Source organism: Microchirus variegatus, assembly GCF_963457635.1.
Source record: "Microchirus variegatus genome assembly, chromosome: 6".
Taxonomy (NCBI): Eukaryota; Metazoa; Chordata; class Actinopteri; order Pleuronectiformes; family Soleidae; genus Microchirus; species Microchirus variegatus.
The window spans coordinates 33,640,707-33,655,413 of NC_139807.1; the positions used below are offsets into that span (position 1 = coordinate 33,640,707).

General features: G+C 36.4%; 1 protein-coding gene across 1 annotated transcript in view; it reads right to left on the bottom strand.

Annotated features, from left to right (window-relative positions):
• aqp9b (aquaporin 9b) overlaps window positions 1-14,211 on the bottom strand; it is a gene marked incomplete at both ends in the record, with an annotated part of 14,822 nt that extends 611 nt beyond the window's left edge. Inside the window, 5 exons of the mRNA XM_083891270.1 lie at window positions 4,004-4,221; window positions 5,543-5,661; window positions 5,737-5,874; window positions 13,183-13,309; window positions 14,110-14,211. Of these exons, the coding sequence (XP_083747396.1) occupies window positions 4,004-4,221; window positions 5,543-5,661; window positions 5,737-5,874; window positions 13,183-13,309; window positions 14,110-14,211 (704 nt within the window). The remainder of the gene's footprint in view (window positions 1-4,003; window positions 4,222-5,542; window positions 5,662-5,736; window positions 5,875-13,182; window positions 13,310-14,109) is intronic.
• Window positions 14,212-14,707: the final 496 nt, after the last annotated feature.

A 14,707-nucleotide genomic window follows, 5' to 3' on the forward strand; every position in this document is an offset into this window, starting at 1 on the left:
TATTGTGTTATAAGCTGGTAATAAGCAGGTAGCTACAGCCCCCAATTACTAGCTATTTACCCAGTAAATATATGGTAACAGAAATGTGTTACTTGGTATTAACCTGTAATTAGAAGGTAAGAACAATGGCCAAAATACTGGGGAATTACCCAGTAATGTAGCCAGAAATGTTTCTGCAGGGCCGCCATTGGCCCCCGGGCTGCACTTTGAGAACCAATGGTGTTAAATGGTGTTAATATGGCCGCTCTTCAGGTCGCTCTCGGTCAGGTCTGATAGTTTTGCTTGACAGAACCTGTTTTCAGCATACGGTTAATGTGACATCATCATTATTATTATAATAATGATAATAAACATAGTTTCTGAACACCACAGTTACATACTGCAGCTTTAACCAGAGCAGGAGACTCTTTAGACGAAAACCTCTGTCACTTTGTCTTAAAAAAGTCTCACTTTTTAAATCAGATTGTGAGAGAAACGTCCGTCTGTCAGAGGTCGTGATGTCGTCCACGCTCGTGTTTTCACGGCAGCTTAACTTTGCACAAAGACGGGAAACATGGGAAACGGCTGACGAGGCTCCGCCCACAGGTAATAAAACCCTTTCTCTTAAGTGCTTTAACGAGGCCTAAAAATGTCAAACTACTCTTTTAATGATCTGGAGTTTGGCTCAGAACACAAGGCCTTTACGTCTGTACCACACTGGCATCAGGTGGCTATAAGTGCCTGAGGCAGTATATACAGTATATATATATATATATATATGTATGTACATATATATATATATATATATATATATACACCTTGTAGACGTGGTGAGGATGAGGAGCAAAGTGATCCTGAAACATGTTTGCAGCAGCTTCTCTAACCATGAAGCAGATGAACAGACGACATTTACGGAGACGCTCTGTGCCTAATAAAGTGGCGAATGAGTGTGTGTGTGTGTGGATGTAATAATCCCAGATTAGAGCAGCGTATAAAGACCTGTGTGTGTGTGTGTGTGTGTCCTTGTGTTCTCCCTGACCTGAGCTGAGGAGCAGATTAAAGTCCTGAGTCTTTGCTGCAGGTGAATCTGGCCTCAGTTAAACGACGATGATGATGATGATGATGATGATGATGATGATGATGCACAGCATCAGTGTCTGAGTGTTTACTGTTCAGGAAGTAGACGACAGAGGGAGGAGCCTGGATTATAGACTTTGCTGCTGCAGTTTGTTCACGACGTAAAGTTTCTGGATCAGTGTACGAGATTATGTCAGATTTAGCTCTTCATACATGATGATGCTCGTGGTAGTGATGGCACTGAGGGATTATGTGTGCATTAATCTGATATATACTGTGTATACTGTGTATACTCTTTATACTGTGTATATATTCATGTTTTTATGGGCTATGAAGCATCTGCTGGAAGTTAAAGAATCAGAAACTATATCTTTCCCATCGTCAGCCGTTGAACGACAACTGAACTCTAACTATAATAGTGTGTGTGTGTGTGTGTGTGTGTGTGCGCGCGGGCGTGTGTGTGTGTGTCTGTGTGTGTGCGTGTGTGTGTGGTTTCCTCAGTCTTGTATAATTGAACACATTTATTTTCACGCTCTCCTGCTTCACTGACACTCTGGTGTTTTCTCTCGTCTCTAAGTCACTTCAGATAAAAGCATCTGACAAATTAATTATACAATAAAATGGATTGTGTTCTTTAAAACACTTTTATTTTATTAACACAGCTTTTTAAAAAAATATATATATATATATGTAAATATATAATATAAATCACACCCTATGATAAAAAATATCTGTGAAGTTTAAGTAAAATGTTTGGATCACATGAAAATTCACTTCTCTGAGAAACTGAAGAGAATCAGAGATTAAAGAGTTCATTAAAAACAAGAATGATTAAATTTAAAGGGACGAGAACAGAGACAGAGCTGAACTAAAGGTGTGAATGAACACGACTGAATGACATGGATACGACTGGATTTTCTTACCTGAGGTCAGAGTCACATCATCAGTCTTTGTGCAAAGCTAAGCTTTCACAGCCAGAGATCTGTCTCTATGTTCTTTAAACTGTTCAACTTTAAAGTCCATCCTGTCGTCGTTCAGGTGGAGAAAAACACATAATAAACCTCAGTATGATTCTGAATTATCGGCTCATTTGTTTTCTAAAGACCACGTTATACTTCTCCGAACCACGGAGACCTGGATACGCACTGCAATTTCCCGCCCGATCAGTAGGGGTCGCTACGCAAGGTTGTTGTGCTTTTGGCTACAGTGAACAATGGCGTCAGAGAGAGAAAGACTGTTGTTGTTGTTGTTGTTGTTGTTGCAGCTGAATAACATTGAAACAGTGGCCGTTTCTCACCTGAAATAAATATTTTTCTGTCCCTGAACGCAGTTTTAAGATCATTTGAGGCGAGAAATGATCCATTTAGAGTCTAAACATGTGCTGTGTGTGTTAAGATATGACGTATTTATAGTTTGGCAGCGACGTCGTCGGCGGTGATCAGCTCCGCCTCTGTGGACGACACAGAGCAGCGATATCTCGGCCTGTCCTGAGGACCAATCACAACCCTCGTCGTCTCCGTTGTTTCTTGACGGACACGTAAAAATATTTATCGCAGCCGGAGACGACGCAGAGACTCTGACTGACTCTACGATGATGTAGAGGAGTCTGTGTAACCGACGTAGAGAACTTTACGCAGGATTATAAACTGATGCTTTATTATTCTGCTTCAGTTAGAACAACACCTTTGTGCTCTGAGGGGTCAAAGGTCAGGGGACTATTTTAGGCTCCCACAGATAAAGGGGTCATACAGTTATAAATAAAAAGGTTTATGTGTTCTGGAGCGAGTGCTTTGTTTGCTCTGTCGACAAAGTCCAAAGTGAGACTTTTCGTCTCATTTCGTCTCAAACAGCGACTGAACTGTGAGCGACAGCTTTTATTGTTTCATTAAAATCTGCCTGGAGCCACGCGGTGGTTCACATGACGGACACCGTTCGTGCCTCACAGTAAAGAGGTTTTTTCTCATAGAGTGTGTGAGTGAATGTGAGCTGTCGACGATGAATGAATGAACAAAGTTTTTTCACCGTTGCCTTTAACTTTGAGCGTCACATGAAACTCATGATATTTAAATGTTGTGTTTTAAATAAATCATCGATGACTTCGTCGTCTGTGATGTAAGAATCAGCCCGACTGTGATTGGCTGTTAGAGCAGATCCTTCTATATCTAATATAATATAATCTACACGTGAATCTACACAGAAGTGAATGTAAAACACTGTAGAACTGAAACATTGAGCTAATTCACTTTGTTCAGCGATTCACGATCTGCGTTTACGTGATAAAGAGGCAGGAGAATCTGAGGCTGAAGATCAGAACTGTGGAAAACATCTGATGTTCATGCTGCTACGAGCACGGAAACACATGAATAAAGAAGAAAATACTGAACGGACGATAAAAGAGTTAAAGCTGCAGCTTTTCTGTTGTTTCCGTCACCACAGAATCATCCCTTTATGTTCATGTTATGACGTCAGGAATGAGTCGAATGCTGTGTTTCTACAGCAGCCCACAAGGGACAAACTTAGGTTCTTCTACATGAGCGACTGATGCAGTTTAATCCTAAACACGATAACGTTTCTATTTCAGTAACAGTCACAGCTGTTAGAGAAGAGCAATGACCTGAAACATGGACATGTTCAGGAGAGTCTGTTTCCTTCTGTCCTTCAGAGTCTGAGCTCTTTATGTCTGAAGAGAAGATAAAACTCTGCCATTTCACGAACAACACACTGAATATTTGATGTGTGCATGAAGCCTCTCTCCATCATGTTTCATTGAGCAGGAAACACACGTGTGCTCTTTGAAATATTCATTCCATTTGTCAAAAGGAAGGAGATGCTCTTCATGTGATGAAGAAGAAGAAGAGCTGAGGACTCGTAATGGACCGAGTTCTCTTCTCTAAACTGCTCACACTCAGGTTCTAACTCTGGTTTAAAACCCTGAGGAGAAACTCACCTGAACACCTCCATGCCCCAGCCGGCCACGGCCGTGAACACCCGCGGTGCCAGGTCTCGCGCCGGGTTGACGGGGTAACCGCAGTTCAGGCCCATGGACACGGCGATGGCCATGACGACCAGGCCGATGCACAGAGGCTCCATCCCTTTAGGAGCGCCGAGGTTCCTCCGGTCAGTGATGGCCAGGATACACAGGATCAGAGCGGCGCTGCCGATCACCTGAGCAACACAAACGTCTGTTAAACTGTTGAGATGATTGTTGTTGTTACACAGATACAAACATCAGGATATTATATATTATATGATATGTACAGAATAAACTTTAAGTCATGTAGAGATGGACAGAGTAATATGCAATTGTTGGGTTTATATGGATGAATTAATGGGATAATACTTATACAATATATTGTTCAGATTATTAAGGTGCAGTGAATCTTTGGCTCACGATTCGATTCTCGATTCAAAAATGTATACAATACATAGTGTACACTGTATTTATTTTATGTACACATGAAACCTTGTTTGTTTAAAATTGTGCTATATAAATAAAGTGGATTGGATTGAAAAGTGTGTCAAAACAATCCAGTTTGTCTAAGATAATGTGATCATGTGATCACACAAAGGCAAACTTAAGACAAAAGTTAACATTTATTCATTCAAAACAAATAAAAATGTACTTGAATAAATAGATAAATAAAAGCTTAGACGAGCTGCATTTTTCTCCCAGAAGTTACAAAAATAAACTGTACACAAATAACACAAACTGGTGTTTTGTGTGGTTTTTCAAAATAGAAACCAAACAAAAACAAAATAGAAATAAAATATATATATATTTTTTTTTTAATACATTTTTGAAGTTCAATTCAGAATCGTGGATTAGAATCACGATTCCTATGTGAATCTATTTTTTTTCCCACCCCTAGTGAATACACTTTATTATATAAACATCATAGATAGTATGCTAATATACACATTACATATTTTACAGCTTATTGAGGTGGTAAATATGAACATTCTAGATAGTAAACATCAACATGTGTAACTGTTGTTGTTGTTGTTGTTGTTGTTGTTGTTGTTGATGAGAGGACGTGACCTCGTCTGCCATCATGACCTCTGCCCTCTTCTTTTGTCTTAAGCTCATTAAAGGAGCTTCAGTCTGAGTAAAGCAGCGTTTACTACGCTCTTAGAAAGTAAAGTGCTCTGTAGAACCACAGAAGGTTCTTCGGCTTGTCCTCGTAGGAGAACCCTTAGTGCTACCAAGAACCCATTATTCAGGGAAGGGTTTTGAAGGGTTCTCTGGATCAAAGTGTGTCCAAGAAGCCTTGAAAAACAAATGGTTCCAGGTAGAACTTCAGCCCTTGTAGAAGAACACTTATGTAGAGTGTACACACACACACACACACTCACACACAACAACACACAACAACAACATGTTTATCTTCATACTCTGGCGTCCATTAACGCTCCCTCTCGTGTCTCTGAGTGATAAAAAGCTCTCAGAGCTAATGTCTGATATCACAGTGTGAAGTTAGTTTCTAACCTGATCAACAAATCCATTCAGCACCGACAGATGTTTCCCAGGATAAGAAGCAAATATATTGGCTGTGGCGTTGACTCCAGTCACCGTCATTTCTCCTTTGGTGAAATCCATCAGAGCGTCTGAAACAAAATAAAACAATAATGTGTTTGTTCTTCCTCTCACAGTCGTCGTGACAACGTGGAATAATCGCTCACCGTAATATAAACCGTAGACGACGCAGGATCCGGCGAAAGCTCCGAGGAACTGAGCTGAGACGTAGACGGGAAACTTCTTCAGCGGCAGCTTCCCCAGGATCGTCATCGCCAAGGAGACGGCAGGGTTCACGTGAGCTCCTGGACAAAGGTCAAAGGTCAAAGGTCAAGAAAGACCAGAAGATTCTGAACTTAGAAGAAGTTAACATGATTCTAGTGATTCAAGACAATCAAAGTTAACATGAGGCAGAATTATTCATGTTAGTATTTATAATCTTCATTTTGTTCAAACCTGAAGAATTAATGCAGTTCAGCTGCAGATGGATACGATTAGAGCTAATATTAGAGTTAATATTAGAGATAATGACCGTTTGCTTTGTCTGGACAAACACAGTTTGTGTTTCCACTGAGTTTCCGCCGCGTTTCCGCCGCGTTTCCACCGCGTTTCCACCGCGTTTCCTCTGTGTTTCCACCGTGTTTCCGCCGCGTTTCCACCGCATTTCCTCTGTTTCCACCGCGTTTCCACCGCATTTCCTCTGTTTCCACCGCGTTTCCACCGCGTTTACACCGCGTTTACACCGTGTTTCCACTGTGTTTCCACTGTGTTTCCACTGTGTTTCCACTGTGTTTCCACTGTGTTTCCACTGAGTTTCCGCCGTGTTTCCGCCGTGTTTCCACCGTGTTTCCGCCGCGTTTACACCGTGTTTCCACTGTGTTTCCTCTGTGTTTCCACTGTGTTTCCACTGTGTTTCCTCTGTGTTTCCACCGTGTTTCCACCGCGTTTACACCGTGTTTCCACTGTATTTCCTCTGTTTCCACTGTGTTTCCACCGCGTTTACACCGTGTTTCCACTGTGTTTCCTCTGTGTTTCCACTGTTTCCACTGTGGCCTCAGTGTTTTAACACTGTGGGATCTTGGCTTTGACCTCAGTGTGTTTAAAACCATCAGCCGTCCATCGGGCGTCCAGCTCCTGCCCGTGTGAATCACATGTGACATAATCTGCTTAGGGCAGCGTCGTGGACTGCAGGTCATCAGAGTGACCGTGACGTGTCACACTCTCGCTCCGCTGTCGTCTGAAATCTACGACTGCAAAGTGAAAACGATTGTGTTTTCTCCTGCAGCAGAAAGGCCGACGTGGTCACACCTGACCCCTCTGCTCTGCAGAGACCTCGTGCCCCTGGTAAAGCTCATTAGTCCAATACCTACGATCATCTTCAGAGATGTCGTTGGACAGAAGCTCCCGCTGAGCCGTGAATGGATCAGTCATGCAGCAGAAAGCTCTCCATGTATCACCTCCCTGTCCTCGGGCTCGTCCTCCTCTCAAGCTTCATAACTCCTCTCATTAAACGCAGCAGTAATATGGGTCACAGTGATTGTCAGAGCCACACTGAAGCTACAACACAAGCCCTGTGAACCACCACCATCTTTCTTTATTCTCTTCAAAAAGAACCAAACTGATCAAATATGAGTTCATGAAAGTTCTGACATAAACAAGAAGATGGAAGTTCGATCTCGATCGTTCTCGTGTTTGTCTGTGAATAAGTTTAACTTTGTATAAAGACTGAATATGATTATGTCGTATAGTTTTCACACAGTGCATCTACAGTTGTGTCCGACACGTCAAACCACATCAAACATAGGTGTAGTAGAGTCTTAGAGGTTCCTCAGTCTGTCTACACTCTTAGAGATAAGGGTTCCAAAAGGCCTGAGGTTCTTCTGAAAAACCCTTTCCTGAATAAAGGGTTTTTCAAGGGTTCTTGGTAACACTAATGTTTCCAGGAAGAACCATTTTGGTGGAACCATTTTTGATCCATTCTTGGTGGAACACTCCAAAAGGGTTCCAGGTGGAACCTTTATAATTACATTTTGGACCAAAAAAACAGAAAAAAGTTCAAATTTTGGACGACATTAAACTATGACGTTTTTGTCAAATTTTGGACCCACATTTTTATTTTCTAAAAAATTATTAACTTTTGGATGACATAGTATATAGTATAATGTATTTGTCAAATTTTGGACCAACATTTTTTTTTCTAAACAATTGTCAAATTTTGGACGACAGTACAGTATGACGTTTTTGTCAAATTGTGGACCAACATTTTTTTTTCTAAAAAATTGTCAAATTTTGGACGGCAGTATAGTTTTTTTTTTGTCAAATTTTGGACCAAATTTTTTTTTTTCAAAAAAAACTTACATTTTGGACGACATAGTATTCTATGATGTTTTTGTCAAATTTTGGACCAAAAAACAAAAAGAAGTGCAAATTTTGGACGACATACTAAACTATGACGTTTTTGTCAAATTTTGGACCAAAATGTTTATTTTCTACATTTTTTTTTAGAATTTTGGACGGCATTGTATAGTATGACGTTTTTGACAAATTGTGGACCAACATTTTTTTTCTAAAAAATTGTCACATTTTGGACGACATACTAAACTATGACGTTTTTGTCAAATTTTGGACCAACATTTTTTTTTTCTAAAAAATTATTACTTTTGGACGACATAGTATCGTGTGAAGTTTTTGTCAAATTTTGGACCAAAAAAGAAAAAACCCCAAAAAAATTCACATTTCGGACCACATACAGCATGACGTTTTTGTCAAATTGTGGACCAACATTTTTTATTCTAAAAAATTGTCAAATTTTGGACGGCAGTATAGTATATTTTTTGTCAAATTTTGGACCAAATTTTTTTTTTTTTTTTTAAAACTTACATTTTGGACGACATACTAAACTATGACGTTTTTGTCAAATTTTGGACCAAAATGTTTATTTTCTAAATTTTTTTTTTGAATTTTGGACGACATTGTATAGTATGACGTTTTTGACAAATTGTGGACCAACATTTTTTTTCTAAAAAATTGTCACATTTTGGACGACATACTAAACTATGACGTTTTTGTCAAATTTTGGACCAACATTTTTTTTTTCTAAAAAATTATTACTTTTGGACGACATAGTATCGTGTGAAGTTTTTGTCAAATTTTGGACCAAAAAAGAAAAAAAACAAAAAAAAGTTCACATTTCGGACCACATACAGCATGACGTTTTTGTCAAATTGTGGACCAACATTTTTTATTCTAAAAAATTGTCAAATTTTGGACGGCAGTATAGTATATTTTTTGTCAAATTTTGGACCAAATTTTTTTTTTTCAAAAAAAACTTACATTTTGGACGACATAGTATTCTATGATGTTTTTGTCAAATTTTGGACCAAAAAACAAAAAGAAGTGCAAATTTTGGACGACATACTAAACTATGACGTTTTTGTCAAATTTTGGACCAAAATGTTTATTTTCTACATTTTTTTTTAGAATTTTGGACGGCATTGTATAGTATGACGTTTTTGTCAAATTTTGGACCAACATTTTTTTTTTCTAAAAAATTATTACTTTTGGACGACATAGTATCGTGTGAAGTTTTTGTCGAATTTTGGACCAAAAAAGAAAAAAAACAAAAAAAAGTTCACATTTCGGACCACATACAGCATGACGTTTTTGTCAAATTGTGGACCAACATTTTTTATTCTAAAAAATTGTCAAATTTTGGACGGCAGTATAGTATATTTTTTGTCAAATTTTGGACCAAATTTTTTTTTTTCAAAAAAAACTTACATTTTGGACGACATAGTATTCTATGATGTTTTTGTCAAATTTTGGACCAAAAAACAAAAAGAAGTGCAAATTTTGGACGACATACTAAACTATGACGTTTTTGTCAAATTTTGGACCAAAATGTTTATTTTCTACATTTTTTTTTAGAATTTTGGACGGCATTGTATAGTATGACGTTTTTGTCAAATTTTGGACCAACATTTTTTTTTTCTAAAAAATTATTACTTTTGGACGACATAGTATCGTGTGAAGTTTTTGTCGAATTTTGGACCAAAAAAGAAAAAAAACAAAAAAAAGTTCACATTTCGGACCACATACAGCATGACGTTTTTGTCAAATTGTGGACCAACATTTTTTTTTCTAAACAATTGTCAAATTTTGGACGACAGTACAGTATGACGTTTTTGTCAAATTGTGGACCAACATTTTTTTTTCTAAAAAATTGTCAAATTTTGGACGGCAGTATAGTTTTTTTTTTGTCAAATTTTGGACCAAATTTTTTTTTTTCAAAAAAAACTTACATTTTGGACGACATAGTATTCTATGATGTTTTTGTCAAATTTTGGACCAAAAAACAAAAAGAAGTGCAAATTTTGGACGACATACTAAACTATGACGTTTTTGTCAAATTTTGGACCAAAATGTTTATTTTCTACATTTTTTTTTAGAATTTTGGACGGCATTGTATAGTATGACGTTTTTGACAAATTGTGGACCAACATTTTTTTTCTAAAAAATTGTCACATTTTGGACGACATACTAAACTATGACGTTTTTGTCAAATTTTGGACCAACATTTTTTTTTTCTAAAAAATTATTACTTTTGGACGACATAGTATCGTGTGAAGTTTTTGTCAAATTTTGGACCAAAAAAGAAAAAACCCCAAAAAAATTCACATTTCGGACCACATACAGCATGACGTTTTTGTCAAATTGTGGACCAACATTTTTTATTCTAAAAAATTGTCAAATTTTGGACGGCAGTATAGTATATTTTTTGTCAAATTTTGGACCAAATTTTTTTTTTTTTTTTTAAAACTTACATTTTGGACGACATACTAAACTATGACGTTTTTGTCAAATTTTGGACCAAAATGTTTATTTTCTAAATTTTTTTTTTGAATTTTGGACGACATTGTATAGTATGACGTTTTTGACAAATTGTGGACCAACATTTTTTTTCTAAAAAATTGTCACATTTTGGACGACATACTAAACTATGACGTTTTTGTCAAATTTTGGACCAACATTTTTTTTTTCTAAAAAATTATTACTTTTGGACGACATAGTATCGTGTGAAGTTTTTGTCAAATTTTGGACCAAAAAAGAAAAAAAACAAAAAAAAGTTCACATTTCGGACCACATACAGCATGACGTTTTTGTCAAATTGTGGACCAACATTTTTTATTCTAAAAAATTGTCAAATTTTGGACGGCAGTATAGTATATTTTTTGTCAAATTTTGGACCAAATTTTTTTTTTTCAAAAAAAACTTACATTTTGGACGACATAGTATTCTATGATGTTTTTGTCAAATTTTGGACCAAAAAACAAAAAGAAGTGCAAATTTTGGACGACATACTAAACTATGACGTTTTTGTCAAATTTTGGACCAAAATGTTTATTTTCTACATTTTTTTTTAGAATTTTGGACGGCATTGTATAGTATGACGTTTTTGTCAAATTTTGGACCAACATTTTTTTTTTCTAAAAAATTATTACTTTTGGACGACATAGTATCGTGTGAAGTTTTTGTCGAATTTTGGACCAAAAAAGAAAAAAAACAAAAAAAAGTTCACATTTCGGACCACATACAGCATGACGTTTTTGTCAAATTGTGGACCAACATTTTTTATTCTAAAAAATTGTCAAATTTTGGACGGCAGTATAGTTTTTTTTTTGTCAAATTTTGGACCAAATTTTTTTTTTTCAAAAAAAACTTACATTTTGGACGACATAGTATTCTATGATGTTTTTGTCAAATTTTGGACCAAAAAACAAAAAGAAGTGCAAATTTTGGACGACATACTAAACTATGACGTTTTTGTCAAATTTTGGACCAAAATGTTTATTTTCTACATTTTTTTTTAGAATTTTGGACGGCATTGTATAGTATGACGTTTTTGACAAATTGTGGACCAACATTTTTTTTCTAAAAAATTGTCACATTTTGGACGACATACTAAACTATGACGTTTTTGTCAAATTTTGGACCAACATTTTTTTTTTCTAAAAAATTATTACTTTTGGACGACATAGTATCGTGTGAAGTTTTTGTCAAATTTTGGACCAAAAAAGAAAAAACCCCCAAAAAAATTCACATTTCGGACTACATACAGCATGACGTTTTTGTCAAATTGTGGACCAACATTTTTTATTCTAAAAAATTGTCAAATTTTGGACGGCAGTATAGTATATTTTTTGTCAAATTTTGGACCAAATTTTTTTTTTTTTTAAAACTTACATTTTGGACGACATACTAAACTATGACGTTTTTGTCAAATTTTGGACCAAAATGTTTATTTTCTAAAAATTTTTTTTGAATTTTGGACGACATTGTATAGTATGACGTTTTTGACAAATTGTGGACCAACATTTTTTTTCTAAAAAAATGTCACATTTTGGACGACATACTAAACTATGACGTTTTTGTCAAATTTTGGACCAACATTTTTTTTTTCTAAAAAATTATTACTTTTGGACGACATAGTATCGTGTGAAGTTTTTGTCAAATTTTGGACCAAAAAAGAAAAAAAACAAAAAAAAGTTCACATTTCGGACCACATACAGCATGACGTTTTTGTCAAATTGTGGACCAACATTTTTTATTCTAAAAAATTGTCAAATTTTGGACGGCAGTATAGTATATTTTTTGTCAAATTTTGGACCAAATTTTTTTTTTTTTTTAAAAACTTACATTTTGGACGACATACTAAACTATGACGTTTTTGTCAAATTTTGGACCAAAATGTTTATTTTCTACATTTTTTTTTAGAATTTTGGACGACATTGTATAGTATGACGTTTTTGACAAATTGTGGACCAACATTTTTTTTCTAAAAAATTGTCACATTTTGGACGACATACTAAACTATGACGTTTTTGTCAAATTTTGGACCAACATTTTTTTTTTCTAAAAAATTATTACTTTTGGACGACATAGTATCGTGTGAAGTTTTTGTCAAATTTTGGACCAAAAAAGAAAAAAAACAAAAAAAAGTTCACATTTCGGACCACATACAGCATGACGTTTTTGTCAAATTGTGGACCAACATTTTTTATTCTAAAAAATTGTCAAATTTTGGACGGCAGTATAGTTTTTTTTTTGTCAAATTTTGGACCAAATTTTTTTTTTTTTTTAAAAACTTACATTTTGGACGACATACTAAACTATGACGTTTTTGTCAAATTTTGGACCAAAATGTTTATTTTCTACATTTTTTTTTAGAATTTTGGACGACATTGTATAGTATGACGTTTTTGACAAATTGTGGACCAACATTTTTTTTCTAAAAAATTGTCACATTTTGGACGACATACTAAACTATGACGTTTTTGTCAAATTTTGGACCAACATTTTTTTTTTCTAAAAAATTATTACTTTTGGACGACATAGTATCGTGTGAAGTTTTTGTCAAATTTTGGACCAAAAAAGAAAAAAAAGAAAAAAAACAAAAAAAAAGTTCACATTTCGGACCACATACAGCATGACGTTTTTGTCAAATTTGGGACATCCTAATATACTACGACTGGGCAGACTCAAGAAAGTTCACCCTCGATGGGAGTCGAACTCACAATCCCTGCCTTGCCGTGTGTGTGTGTGTGTGTGTGTACCTGACACCCCTCCTGCCATGTAGACGGCCATCATGACTCCCAGAGTGAAGCCCACATGGATGGTCAAAGGTTCCCCCAAAGTTCCTTTACTCAGAACCGTCTGAGCCACTGAACCACAACCAAAGAGCTGGAAACACAAGAGAGAACAAACACAAAGGATAGAAAGACAAAGAAAGAGAGAGAGTTTTTAATGATTCATTATCCTCAACATTAACACTCTGTTCAACAACAGGCTCTGACTGACATACACAATCTGTCCAGGAAACCATTACACGTCCACGTCCATGTGAGTGAATGTGAGTGAATGTGAGTGAATGATGAATTATCTGTATTTATATTATACAGTATATATCATGTACTTTTACTCCTCCACATGTCCTCTTTGTCGTTATTTAAATGTCATTTACAGTATTCTAATGTCACAAAGTACAAATATTTTGTTACTGTACTGAAGTACAAAATACACATATCTGTACTTTACTTTGATATTTGTATTAGTTATATGATGTACTTTTACTCCACTACATATAAATACAGATAATTTACAGTGTTGTACTTTGTTACATTACAACGCTGTAAATGACATTTAAATAACGACAAGAACAAAGAGAGAATGTTTCTGTAATTATAGAAGAAGAAGAGAATAATAATCCGGATGATAATCTGATGATGTTGTGATTTCTTAGAGCTCGCGCTGTCACCACAGACGGAGACATCAAAGACATCAAAGACCCGCGGAGTCTTTAATGAAGACGTGATCACGTGTCTCTGTGAGTGACACTTTGACACTTTGACACCTTATTAGCATTTAACGCGTCTGTGTAAACTGTGACAGCAGGTGCGCGAGGACGGCGAGGAGGAGGAGGAGGTGCACGAGGAGGAGGAGGACGAGGAGGAGGTGCACGAGCTGCACGAGCTCATACTCACTATCAACACAAATATTCCCAGAAATTCCGCCAGGAACTCTCTGAAGATGTCGCGCCTCAGGCTCAGTCTCTCCTTCATCTTCTTCTTCATGTCGCTCTCCATGTTTTTAATCTTTCCCGGGACTCGGTGATGAAGATGAAGATGAAGATGATGATGATGAAGTCTTTCTGCAGACACACACACACACGCAAACACACACACACACACAACTCTCTCTCTCTCTCTCTCTCTCTCTCTGAGGATTTGTCGCCTCCTTCTCTCGCGCTCGGACCGCGCGCTCAGGCTTTATCCTGCTTTTCCCCTCATCACCACCAGGGGGCCACGCTCACTGCAGCTGCAGGTTCTACTGCTGCTGAAGATGAAGATGATGATAATGATGATGATGATGAAGATGATGAATCCATGAATTGTCACATTTAAAACGTCAAATGTTCCAAAATAAGAGTCACACATTATTAAACGTGATTTAATCTGTAAAAACATGAAGAATATCTAACGTGTTCATTCCTGAACTGATGAAACTTTAATTTCCAGGGTTAAAATAGCAGAGAATATTCAATCATTTATAAAGTGTAAATATTACAAGAGAGAAACATCA